The sequence below is a fragment of the Scomber scombrus genome, chromosome 6 (genome assembly GCF_963691925.1).
Source record: "Scomber scombrus chromosome 6, fScoSco1.1, whole genome shotgun sequence".
Classification (NCBI taxonomy): Eukaryota; Metazoa; Chordata; class Actinopteri; order Scombriformes; family Scombridae; genus Scomber; species Scomber scombrus.
In genome coordinates, this window is record NC_084975.1 from 22170284 (window position 1) to 22190098 (window position 19815).

Consider the following 19815-nt stretch of genomic DNA (forward strand, 5'->3'; position numbering starts at 1 on the left):
CACGGCGAGCCCAGAGGTTCATATTAAAACTAATGTCGATGTCATGTCAGCTAATCGTGTTTGACAACAACATTAACCAAAAAAACCACAGCCTGCTTTCTTTCTGTTTTTCTTTTTTTACTTCAGGACTGTTTAAAATTTAAATTTTGCACTCTCAGGAGTGCTACGTTTATCTTGCAGCAAAATGGGCCTTGTCCTTTGATTTCATGGTCTTACAATCAAGGCAAAAGAAACACAATCTAGTTTTTGTCTGTGTCTGTATGGTTAGGTGTGAATTATTACAAAGTCCTGTGATCATAGCTGAGGTATTAGGTGATAAATGTGATGATAGTATCTGTTTTTCAGGGCAAATTATCATTGAATGTAACATTTCAACTTCCTTTCCTTTGTTTTATGGGGCACAAATAACAAAGGTTATTTAGTGTACAAGATGTCACTTTGAGATTCAGGAAATTATGATTGAGACTTTTTAGTATCTGCAACACCTGCAGACCAAAAAATTACTAATTGATTGAGAAAATACTCAACAGATTAAGTAAAATGAAAGTAGTTGTAACTGCTGATTATGATCTCAAAAATTGTGGAAAGTTTGCGAACATTTGCATTGTGATTTGTTTTATGTTTCACATCCCTTTTTTAAATAAAATGTTTTAACAGATATCGCATCTGTTGGACTTGAAGACAGCGAGGTCATGGATTAGATCTCACCCCAGCTGTATTTGATTGATTTATCTGTCTGATTGTTGACAGTGAGAGTGACTATCAGGGCTTAAGCATGATCCTCTAGCAGCCAGCACCATTGGGGTGCTGTATCAGTAAGCTAAGCGTCCCGGTGATCCTTTTTGTGGCAGTCGGGAGCTGTTGATCTGTTGCGAGGTGTAAGATCTTGGCACCGGGTCTGGAGCTGCTCGGGACAGCTGTTCTGTTCTGTTCCCCACGCTGAGAGGGCGGTCCTGGTGGTGGGAGAGTGCCATGCAGCCAGATGTTGAAGATCAACAGTAGGAGGGCTCTGATCTGGCCTGTCACCTGTCTCTCTCTGTCTCTCTCTTGCTGCTAGCTTGGCACTTCAATAATTAGAAGACTGGCTGGCTGTCCCTGGACTTACGTGCGGCCTCTATCTCCAGTGTGGGGTGGTGTGATCGAAGGTTGAACAAATTCTACTGCAAGCTTTGCAAACAAAAGATATTGTGGGACAGGGTTACATAAGACCAGATGCACCCACCATGCACATAATTGTCAGAATTGTGTGGCTTCTCAGTTAACAAAATCTACACTGAAGGGCCGTGTTGAAGGCTCAAAAATAAAACTGATCTTGTGATTTATGAAAACAGAATAGCAATTAGCACGTTTTGAAGATATTACACCGTTCAGGGTCATGCAGCGACTTGTGTGACCTAGAAGTCAGTGTCCGCAGTCCACGTGAAGTGGAATCAGCTGTGTGGTTGAAAAAGCACTTCTTGAGTGGACGAGTCAAGAGTAGCGGTAATGGATTGGATTGAGGGGATGTAACAACAAGTGAACCTCTCTTTTGGATTGATGCCGTTGTGCAGCTGAAAGCCTCTGTGCTCAGTTATAGACTGTCTCTGAAATCACTCAATATTTACTATAGTCCATTATATTTACTGTTAGCCATTTATGTGGGTGTCTGAATTGATTGAAATGTTTTTTTTAATGCAGTATTGGTCCTCAACAATACCATGAAAGTAATGTGCATGATGTGTTCAGTACTAACAGACCCACAATGCAGTCCATCTATTACTGGTGTAAAATGTGTGAAATCTCTATTTCACACCTTTTTAGTATAGGGTTTACTATAGAGTGTCTATAATGTAGGGTGTAAGGAAAGAGGAAGTAATTTTGCACAAAGTACTAGAAAAAGGAAATATTGCATGTTTTCTAAAGGAGAGTTTTGTATTAGTTAAAATGTTCTGTTCCTATTACAGGTTAGGATAATGGATGACTGACTAAGTCCGAGCAGTAAGCACACTCTGTCAGAGTAATCAAGTGTAATTGCTGCTTTTAGTGAGCTATTTGTCTCTTCATTTGAGATGCATTGGTAAGGCTGCTGCCGGTTTCTCCACCTGAAGATTTACATTCATGCTCCATCTCAGCGTGACAGGGCTGTGAACAGAGTTTATTTGGTTTTGATATGTAAGCATTTGGTTCACACTAGCTTTACTTTAGCAACGTCATCCATAATCGCCAGGGACGCTGGGTGTGATTATGGAGCTAATGGGGCGGACCTTGTCATCAGATGCTGTCCGTCTGTTAACATGCGGCCCCGTTCAGAGGCTGATTGAACATGTCTGTCTTCATCAAGGGAAATGCAGCAATGAAATCAGGCCATATTGAGCTGAATTGGAACTAATGCCAGTAGGAAAATATCTTAACTCCCCATCAGAACCACAATGTGCTGATTATGGTCGACCACTTGGTATGGAAATCAAATAACGAGAGTGCGCCTGTTTTCAGCCTGAAGCGACATCCATCCTTGATCATAATTTGTTGGTTTTTTTTGCGTGTTTTTTGTTCAAATCGGAGCACTTCCTGCTTCTGTTTTCTGTGGCTAGTTTTGAAGAGTCGCACCTTTTGAGCCTGTCAGGAGCAGAGATAATAGATGGAGGTTAAAGAGAGGCTACGTGTTCTTCTTGACAGCTGTCGAAGATATTACAAAGGCATTAGAGGCGTTCTGTGTCTTGTTGAATCAGCTTATGAGGCCCTTTGGTTTCCTGAAAGAAAAGACAACTCGTGATTTTCTTTTTTTCTTTTTTTTTTTGAGGGAATCACTAGCAAACAGCTGTTTCACTTAAACGATTTTCCTCTTTTTGCAGAAGCATTACGTGTGTTCATGTGAACTTTGGCCCTCCTTTTTTTAGATCCACAATAAAGCATGACAACAGTGGTGTGTTGTCAGTTTCCAAAACAGCCAGAGGGGCAAAAGAGCAACTTTTTAGTCCGTTACTCACAACAGGAAGAGACTCAGTCAGCCTTATGTGTAACATTGACCTAAAAAAAAAAAGGATTTGCTTGATTAGTATTTTAATTAAAATAACATTGCGGTAGGTTAATTGACATTACAAGCTCTAAATGACACTGATAAATAAAAACTACTATAAGTATACATTGATATCATGCATTTTTAATAACGTAGCAGGATTATAAGTTGCAAGATTTGTTTCCTCGTCAGCAGGGTTGACGAAACTCAACATCATGTGACATGTGTTGCTGCCGTGACCCCTGTTGGTAGGAAGAGTAACGTCCAAACACACAACGCTGAGCTTTCAAAAAATCATGTGTATTACCAGGCAAATTGTCCCGGCTGTCTATTACGGGCACGGCAAAGGTGTTGCTGGCATACTTGCGCGGTCAGAGCTCACCAACAGGACGGGACACATGGTCCAGATAAATCACCAGTTTTTATGGGCGGCGCAGCATGCAACTGTCGCAGCTCTGGCTCTAAATGACTTGTCAGCTGCTGCAGGGCGTCTTGGAGCGTGATGAGCCGCCACATCATGGAGGCATGTTTGTGGAGGGGGCTCAGCAAAAGATTTCATCATCACTACTGTCACTACTGGAGGTGGGCAGTATTAACAAGAATCACTTACAGCATTTTTTTTGACTTGGTGACTTTATTGATAATCTGATTTATGCTTTTATGCAATATTTAATTTTGAATTAGGGTGAATCACTTAGTCTGTGAGGCTTATGTGGATATGATGGCTGCTAATGTGGCTAACAACGCTTTAGCGTCACTTTAATACAGGATATAACACCAGAACAAGATGTAAAGGTTCAGTTCACACTATTACAAAAGGAAGTTTCACTCACACCTAGTGGCGTCTAGTCAGATAGTTTTGGTTTCCATTTTGTGAGGTTTTCGGATATCCGCATTTACATCTTCTTTTTGCTGCCTCCTGCAATACAATTTGATGTGTATATAATTTTATTTGTGGTGCTCAAATCATTGTAAAAAAAAATTTAATGGCAACCTTTTTAACCGTAGCAACATCCTGGTTACTCTGAACTCACTGAACTGGCTTTCTGCTTGTTTGAGGCCTGAAATGCAAATAGGACAACGACAGAACTTAAAGCTGATTGACAAGCTCGACACCCTAGTTTCAGTCAGAGATAGCACTTTTATCAGCAGCTGAAATTTAAAACGGATATACTCACTGACAAGATACTGATCCTCATAACCAAAGTAGCTAAATACTGTCCCTTTAAGGCTGGTGCACCACTTACTTGAAATGCTACCAAACATTTAAATAATGTCTGGCATTTTATTTATTTTTTTATTATCTGTCTCCTTCTTCCTGTCTTTTTTTCCTCTTTTTCTCTTTCATCCAGTTTCAGCTTGAGCGGTCAAATATAGCATTCGATGTGACATTACATTACTCTCTATGCACTCGTCTGTTTGTATAATATAGCACCGTAATATATCATCACTTTTTTAGGCAGACAAGTTGAATCAATAATTTGTATTACTTGTCTTACTGAAGTTCCTGGAGGAATATAAATAGCATATAGACATTTTTTTCTTGCAGTAGTTAAAATTCTCATTTTTATGGAGGTGTATTTCAACACCAGAGACTGTATTATTGTGGTTATAATCTGTCACATACAAGCTCAGAGTCAGCCTCTAAAATAAAATGTATTAATATATTTATTTAAGCAGAAGAGACAATTTGCAGCAGCAGGAGTTTAACAAATCTAAAAGAGACTATGTTGATTTTTTTAGCCTTCATTTTTTTCGAATTCTGTGACACAAATACAGTTTGTCAGTTGAGTTTTGCCGGGGTTTTTTTCTAAAGCGAGATTTTAATCAAAGGGCCCTCAGCAAAATGGCGACTGGGTGCCACTGGTAAAAACTGGATAAATGGTGTCACACACACATACACCAGCGGCGTGGCCTTAGCAGACGTAACCTTCGACGTGTTTCCAAAGCATCTCTCTGACTTGGCCCATTGTGCTGTGGAGGAACGGTGAATAGTGTTCTCCAGCATGGGGGGGAACAATATGTGATTGTTCCCCCATGCTGTGGCGAAGAAGCTGTAGGTTACTCTCTGTACCATCGCCAAAAGCGCCTGAGGAGATGCACCGCTAAATCTCTGCCTGCTAACCAGCGATTCTCTGTGTTTTTTTTAGAGCTCCGCAGTGCTGTTTTCTGTGTAGCTGTCAAGAGCTGTTGGGAGGGGGGCCACTCACCCCTATTTTTTATTTTTTTTAAATTTTTTTCCCCCTATGTGTATTTGTGTTTGTGTGGAGAGAAGCTTTTGTATCAGTGGAGCTTTTTTTTCTGCATTTCATAACTCATCATTCAAATGTATTGACAGCCCCACAGAGGAGGAGGGGGGGAAAGAAAGAAAGAAACTAACACTTCATATCGAGGTGTGGAGTTGGATTTCTGAAGAAAAAGACCCTGAAAGTGTGATTTGTTAGTATGTCATTTAAGTCCCTCAAGGAGTTTGGTGTTTCTGCTGAACGGCTGGGCTCAATTTGTAAGAGATGGATGGCTCGCGTCCAAAGGTCTGTGTGAAAAAAATGTTTGTTTTTAATGTTGGTGTATCTCGTTTTTCAGTCTTGCTTTTACAATGTTGTCTTGAATAATTTTTTGGAGAGCTGTGCAGTTGCCAAACTCCATCTTTTTTTTGTGTGTGTGTATTGCACTTGGCCTTTCTTGATCGTCTGTGGTCATATAGTGTGTGTGTTGAGAATGATGCTTTATGCTTAACATGATTTCCATGCCTTAACAACTTGTGGATGGCTGTAACTCCAGCATCAGTCCTAGTTTCAAGTCGCTCTGCTGCAACGTGTGTGTGTGTGTGTGTGTGTGTGTGTGTGTGTGTGTGTGTGTGTGTGTGTGTGTGTGTGTGTGTGTGTGTGTGTGTGTGTGTGTGTGTGTGTGTGTGTGTGTGTGTGTGTGTGTGTGTGTGTGTGTGTGTGTGTGTGTGTGTGTGTGTGTGTGTGTGTGTGTGTGTGTGTGTTGCAGGTACACTGGCGGGTATTGATTCTCTGTCCCTAAGGCTCGCCTCTAAGGAAAATGGCACGATTTAGTATTTCACTTATCTCCCATCATTGCTTTTCTACTCGCAAACACCCAGATAGTTGCTTGATGTGTTGTTGAATCTGCAGTTCGGAGTCGTTAACGCTGTCTATTATGGTAAACAGCGTATTGTTTCATCTACTTTAACAGGTTCGCATGCTAAATATTCACACTTCAAAGGATTAAACAATTTGACTCCTTGATTAGAAATGGAAATATATCAAAGTGAATAGACATAAAGTACACAATTAACAATTTGGTTAATATCACACCTTCACTTTGAAAACATGAAAATGTCCGAACAGTCATTCTCCAAACACTGATTATTTAGAAAATGTCAAAAATAATTGAGTAAAGTTGTGTCAGCTAATATGAAACTATTCAGGTTTTCTCTGCTTAAAATTATGTAATTCTTTTTAAAGGTAAAAGTTCATATTTTTGTATGTTTTGTGGTCTTGATTTGACTGTATTAGCTGTGTAAGTGTTTGACTGAGTGGCAGAAACAATACAGTTTAGTCATTACTCATTTTGAGCAAAAATGCATTTGACAAAAGTAAATGGCTAAACTAGAGCAGATAAAAAGGAAAAGAGAGCCAGAAACGAAAGGTTGCTGTTTTTCATATCCTGGAAAGGTACTCATGTTTTTACTGCCATCAGACAAAGTACGCTGAAGTAAAAACTGGTTTAGCATGTTTTTGTAACCTCTGGGCTTCTCTTTGGTATATTTACCCTTTAACAGACCCACACCACTTATGTAATGTTTCCCCTAACGTCACATCATCATTAATATCAAATTCCAAAATCCTACTGCTCCTCATTTTTCCAGACGACATCTACCTTAAAGGTGTTGTAAGAGTAGCGTGGCTCCTTTTTAAGGTTAGTGTGTAAAGTGTGTAGTTGAGCGACTAGGGCGAGAAGCAGAAAAGTGGCGTTGAATACGAGCGCAGCAGATGAAAGGCTAGCAATAAGTTGTCAGTATGGCAGTAAATGTTCAGTTCAGGCTACATTTGTGCCACTTAATAAAAGACCAAGAAAAGTCTGTAGTCTGTAGGTTATTAGCACCAAAGCTGGCGACAGTGGGTTAGCCTAACCTGACCAGGCCAACTGAAGGTGGACTGACCTTTTTAAGGTGGATATTTTCATTTTAGTGTCAATCTCATCCTCTCCTGCTGTAAACAGAACAGAGAAATGTCTGGCTGCTGAAATGAGTCTATCCTGAGTTTGGCTCAGCACCCCCCCCCCCCCCCCGAAAACCCCTCCATCCGTCGCCCCAAAGAAGTCAAGCTGGGGGGAAACACTGTTGCAGTGTTATTGTGACTGATTTCTATCTAAAATTGAAGATTGAGATTGAAGAATATCTTCCGTTTACGTTGACCATTTTCTCTTAAACATGATTACACCAGGCTGTCTGTGTGGCATTAAGGATCGCATTAGATTTAAACATCAGCTAAGAGGAAATGGATGCAAACGAGATGATGCAGTGCTCGCCTGTAAGCTGTCACACACAGTGCAGTCCTATAAGTTTAATTTAATTCATTCTAACCCAAAAAATACTGAGTGCGTGGTGGTTATGCTCCGAATGTTTCCACACGTCCTTTTTTCTTTCTGCTGTGGCTGAAGCCCCAAATGAAACATAACGTTTCTCTGGTCAAGCACATGATTTTGGTTTCCGTAAATTGTCGTTACAACTGTTTCTCATTTCAGAGGCTTCCATTGAGTCATGTGATAGATGTTTTAGGAACTCAGTTGTTCTACCAGTCTGAAGTGAATAACCGGATCTATTTCGATAATTTGTTTCTCAGAAACCATGTAGCTGATCTTTCAAATCATGGTGTTGAGTCATCTTTGTTTTTCATCTTTTTTAGTCCCACTTGGTGAACTCCAGTGAACTCAATGTAAAGATGACCACTGATTCAAGCTTAAAGTGGTTACAATCAATGCTTTTATAATACCAGCGCATCAAATTACACTGTGTAATGTGAGAGGTGTCACACCTGACTCTGAAGCTCCACTCGGCTTTACAAACTTTTGTAACAAGCTTCAGTTTATTAATTTTAGCGGCCCAGACGGCATCTTCACCGTTCCGGTCACTCTCAACGCTCTCATGGTTATTGTCATTGAAAAAGCTCTTAAAGCCTGCTGAACTACTTGCTCAGCACAAAATGGCAAAGGGGCACAGTTAGCAACTAGCCTGTGTACATAATTGAGGATTTAGGAGCTAAAGAGACAAATATTTCCCCTCAGGATTTGTTAGAGACCAAAAACAGAGTTGACCAGTTGACCAGAAACATGACTGATGTTGCACAGAAACTATTTTCTAACAAGTTTTGACATGTTTAGACTCTGGTACACTAACTATGGCCTTTTTTTGTTTTTTCCTTCTTAGCAACGGAAACGGCAGCAAGATGAATGGGTCGCTGGAACACCTGGACCAGCCAGACCCAGACTCCATCAAAATGTTTGTGGGACAGGTCCCGCGTGCCTGGTCAGAAACAGAACTCAAAGAGCTTTTTGAGCCTTTCGGAGCCGTGCATCAGATCAACATCCTCCGCGATCGCACCCAGAATCCCCCTCAGAGCAAAGGTACAATAACGACCCCAAAATCACAATCGTTTGATTCACCAACAATGTTGAATATAATCAAAACTTTTAGTTCTACTGGTAATAAATTAGGTCATCTAAATATTGGTTGGTGATCAAACTGGCCAGAAATAAAAAGACATTTTGTGTCATATGACCACTGATGTCTTTCACCTCTATTTGATTGGCTTTCAGTGGTCAAGCAGAGTACAAAAACACGTTTTGTGTTATTGTCTCATCATCCACAGTCACATTTCAGCACAATCCCTTTAGGCAAAGCTCTGCATCGCTTGTTTTCACATGCCATGCAGCTGTGTTTGTACTTCTATATCAGATGATTCAATTGTCTTTTGTTTCAGGGTTAAAAAAACAAACACCTTTTCTCATCAACACGCTATTATAGAAATTTTTATTTTTATTTTTTGCCATGCTGGTTTAGCAGCAGCACTGTATTAAGGAAGTGTTAATCAACTGCAATTTTCCATTAAGACATCTGCCGATGCACTCACCTTTTAAAAGAAATGGTGCTCGAGTTGAGTGTTTCAGTTTAGGTTGCAATTAGAGAGGACGGTGAAGTGGAAGCCTGGCGTCTGCAGAGCGCCACAGAGTGCCGCTGGAAGTGCTCAGTCTGCCGTAACTAACTGCAGGTGAATAAAGTAAACAACAGTTTTCCTGATGTAACTATCTTCGGTTTACGGCATCAACCAAATTTCAATTCCCTTGATGCTTGGATGACTCACTATGGTTAAACTAATCCACTCTTGGGTTTTTATTGGAGTGAGACCATATTTGATGCCGGACTACGCGTCCAGCATCAAATGGAGTCTCTTTTTTTGTGTGTGTGTTGCCAGTAATCTAACAGCCCCCAACACATCAAGCCGGATTAAACCGCCTGGAGCCGTTTGGCTGTCATTAGAGGTCTCTGTACAACCATAGCCCGAAAATGTTGTGGTGTGTCCCGAATCATTGGCACCATTTCAGCCTTTATCAGCCACTCTTCCACTGATTGAGTTTGTGGAATCAGTGGTGAAAGCTGTCTGTGAGCATTTGCCTGACTGGCTGTTCGGCTTATTGAATCAGTGGTCACACATTGTACAAGTACAATTTATTCTTTAAAAAAAAATCTTTTTAAACAAAAAAAGACAATACCACGATGGAGATGGACATCTTTTTCTTCCTTTTTTTCCATATCCCTTTCAACTCCTTCCTAGCATGCATTGAAACATCAGTTGTGTAACAGTAAATTACAACAACATGATGATGTTATCTTGAAGCGTTGATAGATTTTGTCTCAATCATAGCTGTTTCTTTTTAACCTATTACTTGTTTAATTTACCATTTTAGTTAAAAAAAGACCCATTGGTATGTCGAGGCCCTACCTGCAACACACTTAAATTCACTTTTTTTTAAACAAATGTAGACATCTAACACCACAAAATAGTGTCAAAGGTGCTGTTTATGGTGTGTGAGCGTATAAGTAGGTAGGTATATATATATATATAATGTGGCTGTATGTGTATATAATTACACATATACAGCCACCACTGTGCAGTTCACTGGGAGGCTGAGGAGTTCAAAGCCCCCCCCCCCTTTTTTTTTTAGCCGAGCCCTTCCCTCTCTTCACTCTATGCAGAGTGTCAGCTGTGATGGCCTATTGACATGTTAATGTATTCTAATAGATAATCTGGCCTGATCACAGTGGTCTGGCTCGCCCAGTCTGTGTGAGGTGAATTTGTTTCAACGGCACCTCCATGCCCATCAATTTCACCACCGTCCTCCTTTCCCAGTTGTCATACTCTTACTGGGTGAAATGTGGACAGTTTTTATTTTATCAAAGCTCGGCCTGTCTGATGTTATCAGGCTTATGTTTATTTAAAAAGCAGATAATATACCCGTCACCCCCTTATTATATCATCAATCTTCCTTTTGTTTGATTTTCCGTTGAAATTAATAATCCAGCTTCCATTTTGGTTGTTTACTTTGCTGCGGTGCTATTGAGGAGCCATCAGATTTGCTGCGTTTTTTGTTTGGTTTTTTTTTAGGTCACGTCTACTGCAGGTCATGAAAAAATCATCTGATAACTATCACGCCTCTCTGGATGGTTTATTTAGCGCCAGTAAATCGGAGGCAGGGCTCAGCAGCAGAGTAAGAGAGAGCTCAGCTGGTTGTGAGAGAGGGGAGAGAGAGAACGAGAGAAGAGAGCTGCTCGATGCATATTAGAGTTCAACAGCCCTCCCCGCGGCCTGGGAGCTCCAGTAACAGCATAATACACACTATGTAGGTCAGAGACGCTGCAGTGCTCCACTTCCCTAGCCCAGTGAAACTGACAGGCTGGAACGCCACTGGCGGTCTGCTGGGACGGGAGGATGAGAGGCTTTTTTTTTTTTCCTCCCCCGCTCTTCTTTTCTTCATACCCCTCCCCCACCACCTCCCTCCTCCCATGATTCCTCTTCCTCGCTCTCACTTCTGCTCCCTCTTGTCTTTGTGCCGTTTTAAATGCCTCCTGTATGTACATTTGTTTGCGATTGGATTCTTATGTAATACAGCAGCACTCTGATGTGTTGATGTGTTAGTACTCTGCCCCTGCATGCCTGTGCCGTGTTGACCTGTGGACCATGCCTCAGTGCCTCCTGACAGCTATCTAACCCTGTGGTCATCTCTATGGCCGTGTCACACAGCAGCCTTCAACTATCTCATTACTCCACTGTCCTCCCTGCAAGCTCCTACATGTGCTGTGCAGCGCTAAGAATATCCTGTCACATGTTTCTAACATGTGATATGCAGAGAAAATGCTTTCATCCATTTAGCTTCTCTGTTCTGCAGCAGTTGTGGTGTCACATTTACTCTCTGTATGCTCCATGTTTTTAATGCTGTTTTGTCTCCTCCCCCCCCCTACCCATTGTTTGCCCCTGTCTTTCTCTCTGCAGGATGCTGTTTTGTAACTTTTTATACAAGAAAAGCTGCACTGGAGGCCCAGAATGCACTGCACAACATAAAGACCTTAAGTGGGGTGAGTAAGCACAGTATGGGCTGCTTTTAGCTGCTTGAGCCCCTCTACATCCCTGGTGCAGGCTGTGTGCTGTGCTGTCCGATAATGAGCTCTCGGCTCACTGAAGCCTGTCTGGCCAGAGAAATATCTTGGGGGGGCCCCCCTTATGTATGGGATTAATATCATGACATATTTCAAAACAGGAAAAAAAAAGCTTTGAAATGTTGGAACTCGTGTTTGAAAGCTTGAAATCGAATAAAAAAAGATTTGCAAGATTCAAACTAAATTTTGAAGGATTGCATAATATTTTAATAGGTTGAAAAGAATCATATTTCTGCAAATCTATTTGTGTTTTCTGTCTTTACAGCTGCAGCACATTTTCAGATGGTTTCAAATTCATCACTGTTCTTTTTTTCCCAGGTTTGAAACCTAATGAAATGTTATCTGAAAACTGGTGTACATATGTTGGGAGTAAAAAGTTAATTTTGAACTTTTGCAGATGTACATTTGGACCCGTATTGCAGATAATTCTGTTGGAGCAGATTTTCCAACACCCACAGTTCATAGACCAGCCCAAACTGTTACAAGCTTTTGAGTCACGTGATTTCTGGCAGTGTTTGGTCAGAAACTCTGAAACTCCAAAACAGACGGTCTGGGGGGAAAAAAGCTGTGATCCTGGAGGCAGCGGATGAAGTACAGTCCAATCATATGTCCTATTTACCGTATTAGGTGGGACTGGCAAACTGCTCCGCCAGTGACTGACTGGAACAGGCAAACAGGAACAGGAAACCTCCCAAGTCCCTTACCTGATCTTTCCTTGCTCTTCAATCCTTGTTTGAAACGATGGTCTGCCATTTTGTAGTCCGTCCCAGAGCTCTTATTACGTAGAGGGATTTCTGAGGGTCCATTAGGGAAGACACACGAGAGAAGCTTTCATGGAAGTCCATTACCAGTTGATTCACCCACTTATTGGAAAGCAGTAATTGATCGGATGCTGCAGCTGATCAACCTGACATAACTGTGTTGAGACAGTTTACAGATTAAACTCAAGTGTGTTACCCTAGATCTACATTTTAACAGTTAGATAAACTCAGAGGATGCTTGGTAACAATATCGTCACACTTTTCTGTGTTTCTTAAAGAAAACAGAATAAACATTCCCCCACAGCACAGCTGGCAGAAATCTGCACTCTTTTAATTTGTATGAGGACAGTGTACACGTACACACAACTCCATCAAATGCGCTGCACCTGTTAAAGTAGACTGATGGCTGATCCATCTGTGATCAGCTACTGTCATCCAAAATGGGCGTTACTTCACATGACGCTTCAGCCAGGCAGCAGAGAGAAATGTGCATCGTGTTGGTGTATCCTGTACATGTCAGTTATTGGTGGAGCAGTCTGTCAGTGCCACTTATCCTGGTATATACCACAAGTGATGGTGCCAAGCGGCAACCTTTGAGGCTGAAAAACTGCAGTTCCTCAAATAGCCACTTGGGGCTTGTTCCATAAGCAAGTCATTCTCCATAGACCCCCACAGCAGAAATAAACATGTTTGCAGCCTGGTCCAAATATTGAATTTGGTCTCTATAGCTAATTTCACTGTTGATGACAACCGTACAGGGGGTAAATTGCCTGTTTAAATGTTAAGCCGTAGGCCGCATTCACACCAAAAGCGAAGAACGCGTTTTTTTTCGCGCAACAAATGAGAATCTGATGCGCTATCGCTCCAGTTTCGACGCATGACCCTTTTGTGACCATAATGTAAAATTCGCGTCATTGCGCGTGTAGCGATCCCGCCCATTTTCACTAGATAAAAACAACATTGCTTCTTCAATCATCAACCATGGCTGAGATCACTTACTCTTATCTCTCATATGTGTCCCTGAGGCTCCTGAGGCGCTTCCATTTCCTGCGACACACATCAACTGACAGAAACGCACGTAAATTAACTGTTGAATCTATGCCGGGAAAGCCAGCTGTTTTTTTTTTCTCCTTCAAAACTTTATAAGGGAAAGCCAGCTATGCTAACAGGGGCTATACGTCAGTGACATCGGGAGAATCTCAACGCTGATAGGCTGTCGCCGCAAAAGTTCAAAACTTTCAATTCGCGTGTCACGCGTTATCGCAGCGCCCGGTGCGAATTCGTGTCTAATCGTGTCTTTGCATTGACTTTCGATGTAATATCGACGCGCGACATCGCGTTTGGTCTGAACACCCCTTTAAAGTTAGTGACAGGTGGGTACCATCACAGGCCAGTTGCTACCATAGCAACAACGTTGGTTAGCTGACGTAACCATGGAATAACCCCAGATTCAGAGAATAGGCATATATTATAAGCATAGAGTATACGTCACTATTTCAGTGCATTTTCAGTACCTGAAAGTTAATTGTCGTATTTTTGTTTTCCAAAAAAGTCTCATTCAGTGTTTGTACTAAAATACCCCCTTTTTTGAAAATTAGCATTAACATTAGCATGATCACAGTTAACCATAGACTGTAAATGCACTGTTCTAACAAAACTGGCAGCTCCTGATATTTAATTTGGTATATGAGAGATTTTGGCTTCACTTTTGCATAGCAGGAGGAAGTGGAGAAGCATCATCCATATTTATATACAGTCAATGGTTTTAAACCAGAGCTGCGACGCAACACTGCCAGAAATGACAAGACTCTTAAGCTCGCAGCTGTGTGGGCAGATTTCTGAAAGTGGGTGTTGTGTGGGTTCTCTGAAAGAATAGTCTGCAATACAAGTGCAATTGTACATCCGCAAATGTTTCAAAATAAGGATTTGCCCTTTCAAAATTTGTTTCAAAACGTCATTTGCCCAACATATGTGCACCAGTTTTCATGTCACCATTTTACAAGGTTTTAAACCTGGAAAACAAACTAATACACCAGGAGAACTGTGACAAATTTGAAACAGTCTATGAAACACTGTAAAAAGAGTGCTGCAGGTGTGAAGAATACAAAATAATGTTTTCAGAGACTTTACATTTTTTTCAGCCTATCAAAACATTATACAAGCCTTCAAAACTTGGTTTCTTTTTCAGTTTCGAAATAGGACACGATATTCATCCCGTACCTTTGCACCAACACTGCACTAATGACTTCCCTGAACCTCAACACATTGAATCTGACAAACCAGCTGACCCAACACACACACACACACACACATGCAGGTATCGGGTAGAGTGAGCTTATGCAAGCAGCAGGTTATTCACTGAGGCACAGGGCCCGATCACCACAAAGTGGAACAAATTATTAATGCTTGTCTTCATGAATCATTGATGCACATCTACATTTTTATTTCCCAAAGTTAGAGGTATGGAAGGAGGTGAGTTAAAGTCTTTTGTAACAATGGAGCCTGTTGAAATAGTCTCTGTTGAGGTCTGTTGAGATGGTCTCTTAATTCCACACCTGATTTATCTAGAAACATTAAAGCCCAGTGAACTGGAATAAGTGCAATTGCTTGTTAAACCTCTACAAACCTTCCATGCCTACACACCACTGTGAATTACTCCCCTTCCAATCAATTAAATCCATACCAAACAACTCCAGTCATCGATTAAATCAATAGCCCAGTCTATTGGAAAAGGAGCTGCTGTCAGTGAGATTACAGGTAAATATTGAACCAGGATGATAAATGAGTGTCGCGGGCTGCATGCACTGGTCGAGCTCTCTTCACCGGACGACTCGCTCGGCTAAACATTTCAAATGAAGTGTGTTCTAACAGCTCGGTGCTCGAGTCCCAGTCCCCGATCATACTGCTACCAGCATTAACTGCAGGTGACTGAGTTTGGTTTTGCGTGACAGTGGAGAAGCTTGTTTCCCTGTTCCTGTTTTCTCTGCCTTCTGTGGCTCACTCTCCTTGGTCAGTGACGCTAGCCAGTGCCCATACTGAGCAGGCCATCTGTCTGCTTCTCTTTAGTGCTTGTCAAAAACAAACCCACCATTTTTCATAAGTACAAGCTGCTCAGGCATCTTGTGGATAGATTTATTTACCCTCTTTTGCGTCACATGGCAGGTAAATGTGCTAAAAATGATTCACTTGAAGTTCTGTGAGTCGCCTTGGACTAAAGTGTCTATCCACTGGCATGAAATCACAGATTTCAAAGCAGTTGTTCTGCATCCATTTGCTCACATAATGAGCACAGCTCGAAAAAGGGTGTAGTGTTCAAAGATGTTTTTCACAGCTCCGATTTACCACACTTTGCTCTCATTGTAAGTAATATAATACATTAGTATAGTATTTTCTCAAAATGTCTTGTTAAGACACTTCATACATTTCAAAGCAATACAGAAGTGACTCTCTTGTCAACCATTTCTGTAAAATTGTTCCAACGAAGATGAGGGATGTTGATAGGAAGAATCGATAAGTTCAATCAAAAGTCCACACTAGAGCAAGAAGTGAAATTGGATAGTAGAGAATTTGATCCTCGCCATCAACTCATAGACACTTCCTCTTGAATCTGGCAGTGGTGAGGGATGATGTTCTTAGAGTGAGATTCAGCAAAACAAGGCGCAGAGGAATGCTTGAAGATGGGGGGGATGAGTGTATAGTTATGAGACCCTTGTGATAAGAGATTACGAGGCCAAGCTCCTACATCGTTTATAACAGTGACAGGTGTGATGTTAACAAATACTCTAACCGTCTTTTTTAAAAACTTTTCCCCCCCCAGATGCATCATCCTATCCAGATGAAACCCGCTGACAGTGAGAAAACAAGTGGTAAGTGGCTTCATTTGGGATGCAGGGTGACGGCAACCAAAGGATGAGAGGGGTACAGTGGTGATGTCTGTTGAGGAAATTTCTTGAAAGTGGAAGATTTTGCTAAGACAAATGGGGTGTGAGGGTTTTAAAGAAGGCATGGTTTTATCTCTATTTAATGCCAAAATGAAGGCCTAAGAAGGGCTTAGTTCAGGGAATGTGCAGCAATATACAATTTCTATATAGTGTCAGGAGTTAGGAGGATTAAGGGCTTTAAAAAGTGACAAGGGGGAAGAGTAGAGCAGGTACAGGATCTGGAAGAGAGCAGAAAAGGGTGATACAGTCATCCATGTGGAGAACTAGACTCTGAGGGGGGGGAAAAAACAAAGCTGCAAGTTTCACAGAAATATACAAGAGGCTGGCACCTTGAGTGAGAGGCAGAAAATGTGGCAGCGTGACAAAGGAGCGAGCTCGAGCAAGAAAAAGAGAGGTGTGAGATTTAGTGCCTGATGTAACTGCCGCTTTCATTGCTCCATAATTGTTTGAGTTTAACTGAATGGCTGTTCTCTTCTCGTCCTTCTGCAGCGGTAGAAGACAGAAAACTCTTCATCGGTATGGTCTCAAAGAAATACGGCGAGAATGAGGTCAGAATGATGTTCTCGTCTTTCGGACAGATCGAAGAATGCCGAATTCTCCGGGGGCCAGATGGTCAGAGCAGAGGTAGGTGTGATCACAGCATAGGCACAGTGTTCTTGTCCGCAGAGACGCCACCTCCAGCATAGCCGAGTACATATTCCCATCAAGTATTTATACAAGCCCCTCTCCGCTTCATCGTTTCAACTCCCAAATCAAGTGCCATTCACCTCCAGTGGCACCCATTCCATCCCCATAGTCTCTCCTCCTGTCGCTTTGACACTCAGCCTCCACATCGCACATTGAAGGGCCACTGCACTCGCTGTCCGGCACAATGGCCCGTTGCCTTGGCAACCGCTAGCTGCTGGTGTTCCTGGGCTCAGCTGGCAGGCGGCTCAGCTCAGCTCGGCTCCTCCTTTACCGCCTCCTTCATCACACTCTACAAAGGCTTGAATTAGCCTGTCGTTGCATCTCCTACATAGCTGTCTGCTGCATAAAGCCTCAGATATCAAGCAGCACGGGGATCGTGTATTGATATGCACACGCACATACACACACACACACACACACACACACACACACACACACACCTTATAGCAGAGGCCTCGACAATTGTTTTCATATGTTTTTCTACTAAATGTATGTAATGAAACTGCAATTATAAATAGACCTTAATACCCTTTTAATGGTTGCAGCTCTTATACATTTCTGTAAATCAAAGCCTTTCAGTGTGTATTTATGTGTGCATTATATGTGTATATAATCACGTTGACTGTTTCACCATGACACCACATAGTCAAGCCTCTCTGGGTGGCAATTTAATCCGTCGATCACTGTGCTCATGTGACACTTGTTACTGTTCTCCTTGTTGTGTTCTTTCTCTGTGTGCTAACCAGTGAGGGTGGTTCTGTGTGCTTGGGAGTTGCCATTCTCTGTACTGTAATGTGTTTTTTTGGGGTTCATAACGAGTTGTCCAAACCTTTTGTCTTGTTTTGTTTCTTCTTGTCCCTCCCTCCCTCCTCCCCCCCTCTCCTATTGTTCCCCCCCTACAGGCTGTGCGTTTGTCACATTTGCTACCAGGGCAATGGCACAGAATGCAATCAAAACCATGCATCACTCTCAGACTATGGAGGTACTGTACCCCTTAGCACCTATTTCTCATCCCCCCTCCCTTCCCCCTCATACATTTTTGCTGCCCCCTTGTGTTGGAAAGGTGAAGAACCTGTCCAAGCAGATGGTTTCCATTCATCAGAGCACACAGTCATTTCTAAAACCACTCTTGCTAATTACAAAATTACCTTACAAATATTGCCTCTAACATAGCTGCTGAATCCAGAACTAACAGGGCACGAGGAGAATTTCTGTCATCTCTAATTTTGGGCTGAGCTAACTGAATATCATTTATTGATTCTGATAATATTTTAGTGCCTAGCTGTCATTCTGTCATAATCAATCTATATTTTAGACCACACAAAAAAGAGCCCACACACTCAAATATAGGTTGACAAAGAATTAACCTAGACTGGAGCAGCCACCCTGTTAGATTTCTTCAAAAACTGGGTCCATGTCCTCATGTAGCCAAAGGAGTCTTTATGGAAGTGGAGCAGCAATAATTTGACAGCTAGCAGGTCAGAGGCTCCCCAGTGAAGCATCAGACCAAGTCTAATTAGGAGCCCAACCAAACATAACACCAGATTAAAAACAGGCCCCAGTGGTGGTGCCACCTATCCCCCCCCCGCCCCCCATATCATGACCTCCCAATTCCCAGCTGCCATGGGAGGTGCTGCTGGTGCAGAAGCCATTTTCCCTGTCCAGCCTGGTCCCTGTCTGGCTCTCAATTCTCAAAATACTTTGCACCGCATGCCTTGTGTCCATGCGTCCAGTATGTGATTGTCTGTTTGCGAGATTGTGTGTTTATTGTAATGCATTTTTCTTGTTAACGTCTGCTGACATATCCTCGTTTGGATGTTTGTTTTTTAAGTGTTGTCTCCATCTGTTTTCTGCTTGTCTGTGGACTCGATTCAGATCCTCAGAGTGCTAAAAAGATTCACTGTCTGCAGCATTGTCCTGTGCCCCTTTTGGAATGTGGCCTGGCTCAGCTATGCATGGCAGATGTCCTCTGTGTGTTAGATTTGATATGAATGCAACAGGCACTAAACTGTCTTGAGGCATAGAGGATACCCCCCCCTCCCCTCCTTTTTTTTTTTGGAAATATTCCTCAAAACATGTTGTGTCCTTGCATTGGTAAATAAACTGTGGATTTTTCTGTGTGCTTCTGAACCGGTTTAACGTTTCTTACCTCTCTGTTGCTCCAGGGCTGTTCCTCACCTTTAGTGGCGAAGTTTGCTGACACACAGAGAGATAAGGAGCAGCGGCGCCTGCAGCAGCAGCTAGTACAGCAGATTCAGCAGCTCAACAGCGCCTCTACCTGGGGAAACCTGGCCGGCCTGGGGACCCTCACACCACAGTACCTGGCTGTACGTATTAGCCAAACACGATACCCTGTTGAGCTGCACAATTATTCATGTATTGTCAAATGGCACATCGTTAGTTTCTGCAAAAAATATGGGAAAGTAAATCAAGTAGTACTCTCTGCGCTACTCATAATGGGCTATACCAGAGCTTATATTGGCACACAAAACTGCAGGTTGGCATTTAGACTTCATATCTGTCTCTCCACCAAAAGCTTATTTAAGGCACCCTATGAGCTATATGTGTGAGGAGGAATTAAAAAAACAAAAACAAAACATAGTATTTGAAAGATTATTGGGGGGGGTGAAGCAGATTTATCAGCCACCTGCATATTTTACCAGCATTTGGCTGGCGACTGATGCTAATTTTATGCCCTGGTCATACAGACAG

General features: G+C 42.1%; 1 protein-coding gene across 6 annotated transcripts in view; it reads left to right on the forward strand.

The window, feature by feature from the left end:
• Positions 1-19815, forward strand: part of LOC133981876 (CUGBP Elav-like family member 2) — a 30879-nt gene that overhangs the window by 1288 nt on the left and 9776 nt on the right. For 2 of the 6 annotated variants that reach the window (XM_062420742.1, XM_062420743.1), the window contains exons 2-7: positions 8430-8626; positions 11551-11633; positions 16293-16341; positions 16906-17040; positions 18006-18085; positions 19269-19430. In XM_062420742.1, coding sequence (XP_062276726.1) covers positions 8430-8626; positions 11551-11633; positions 16293-16341; positions 16906-17040; positions 18006-18085; positions 19269-19430 — 706 coding nt within the window. Of the gene's footprint in view, positions 1-403; positions 3578-3599; positions 5527-8429; positions 8627-11550; positions 11634-16292; positions 16342-16905; positions 17041-18005; positions 18086-19268; positions 19431-19815 lie in introns of those variants that run through there. The other 4 variants (XM_062420741.1, XM_062420740.1, XM_062420739.1 and 1 more) reach the window with 4 other exon arrangements.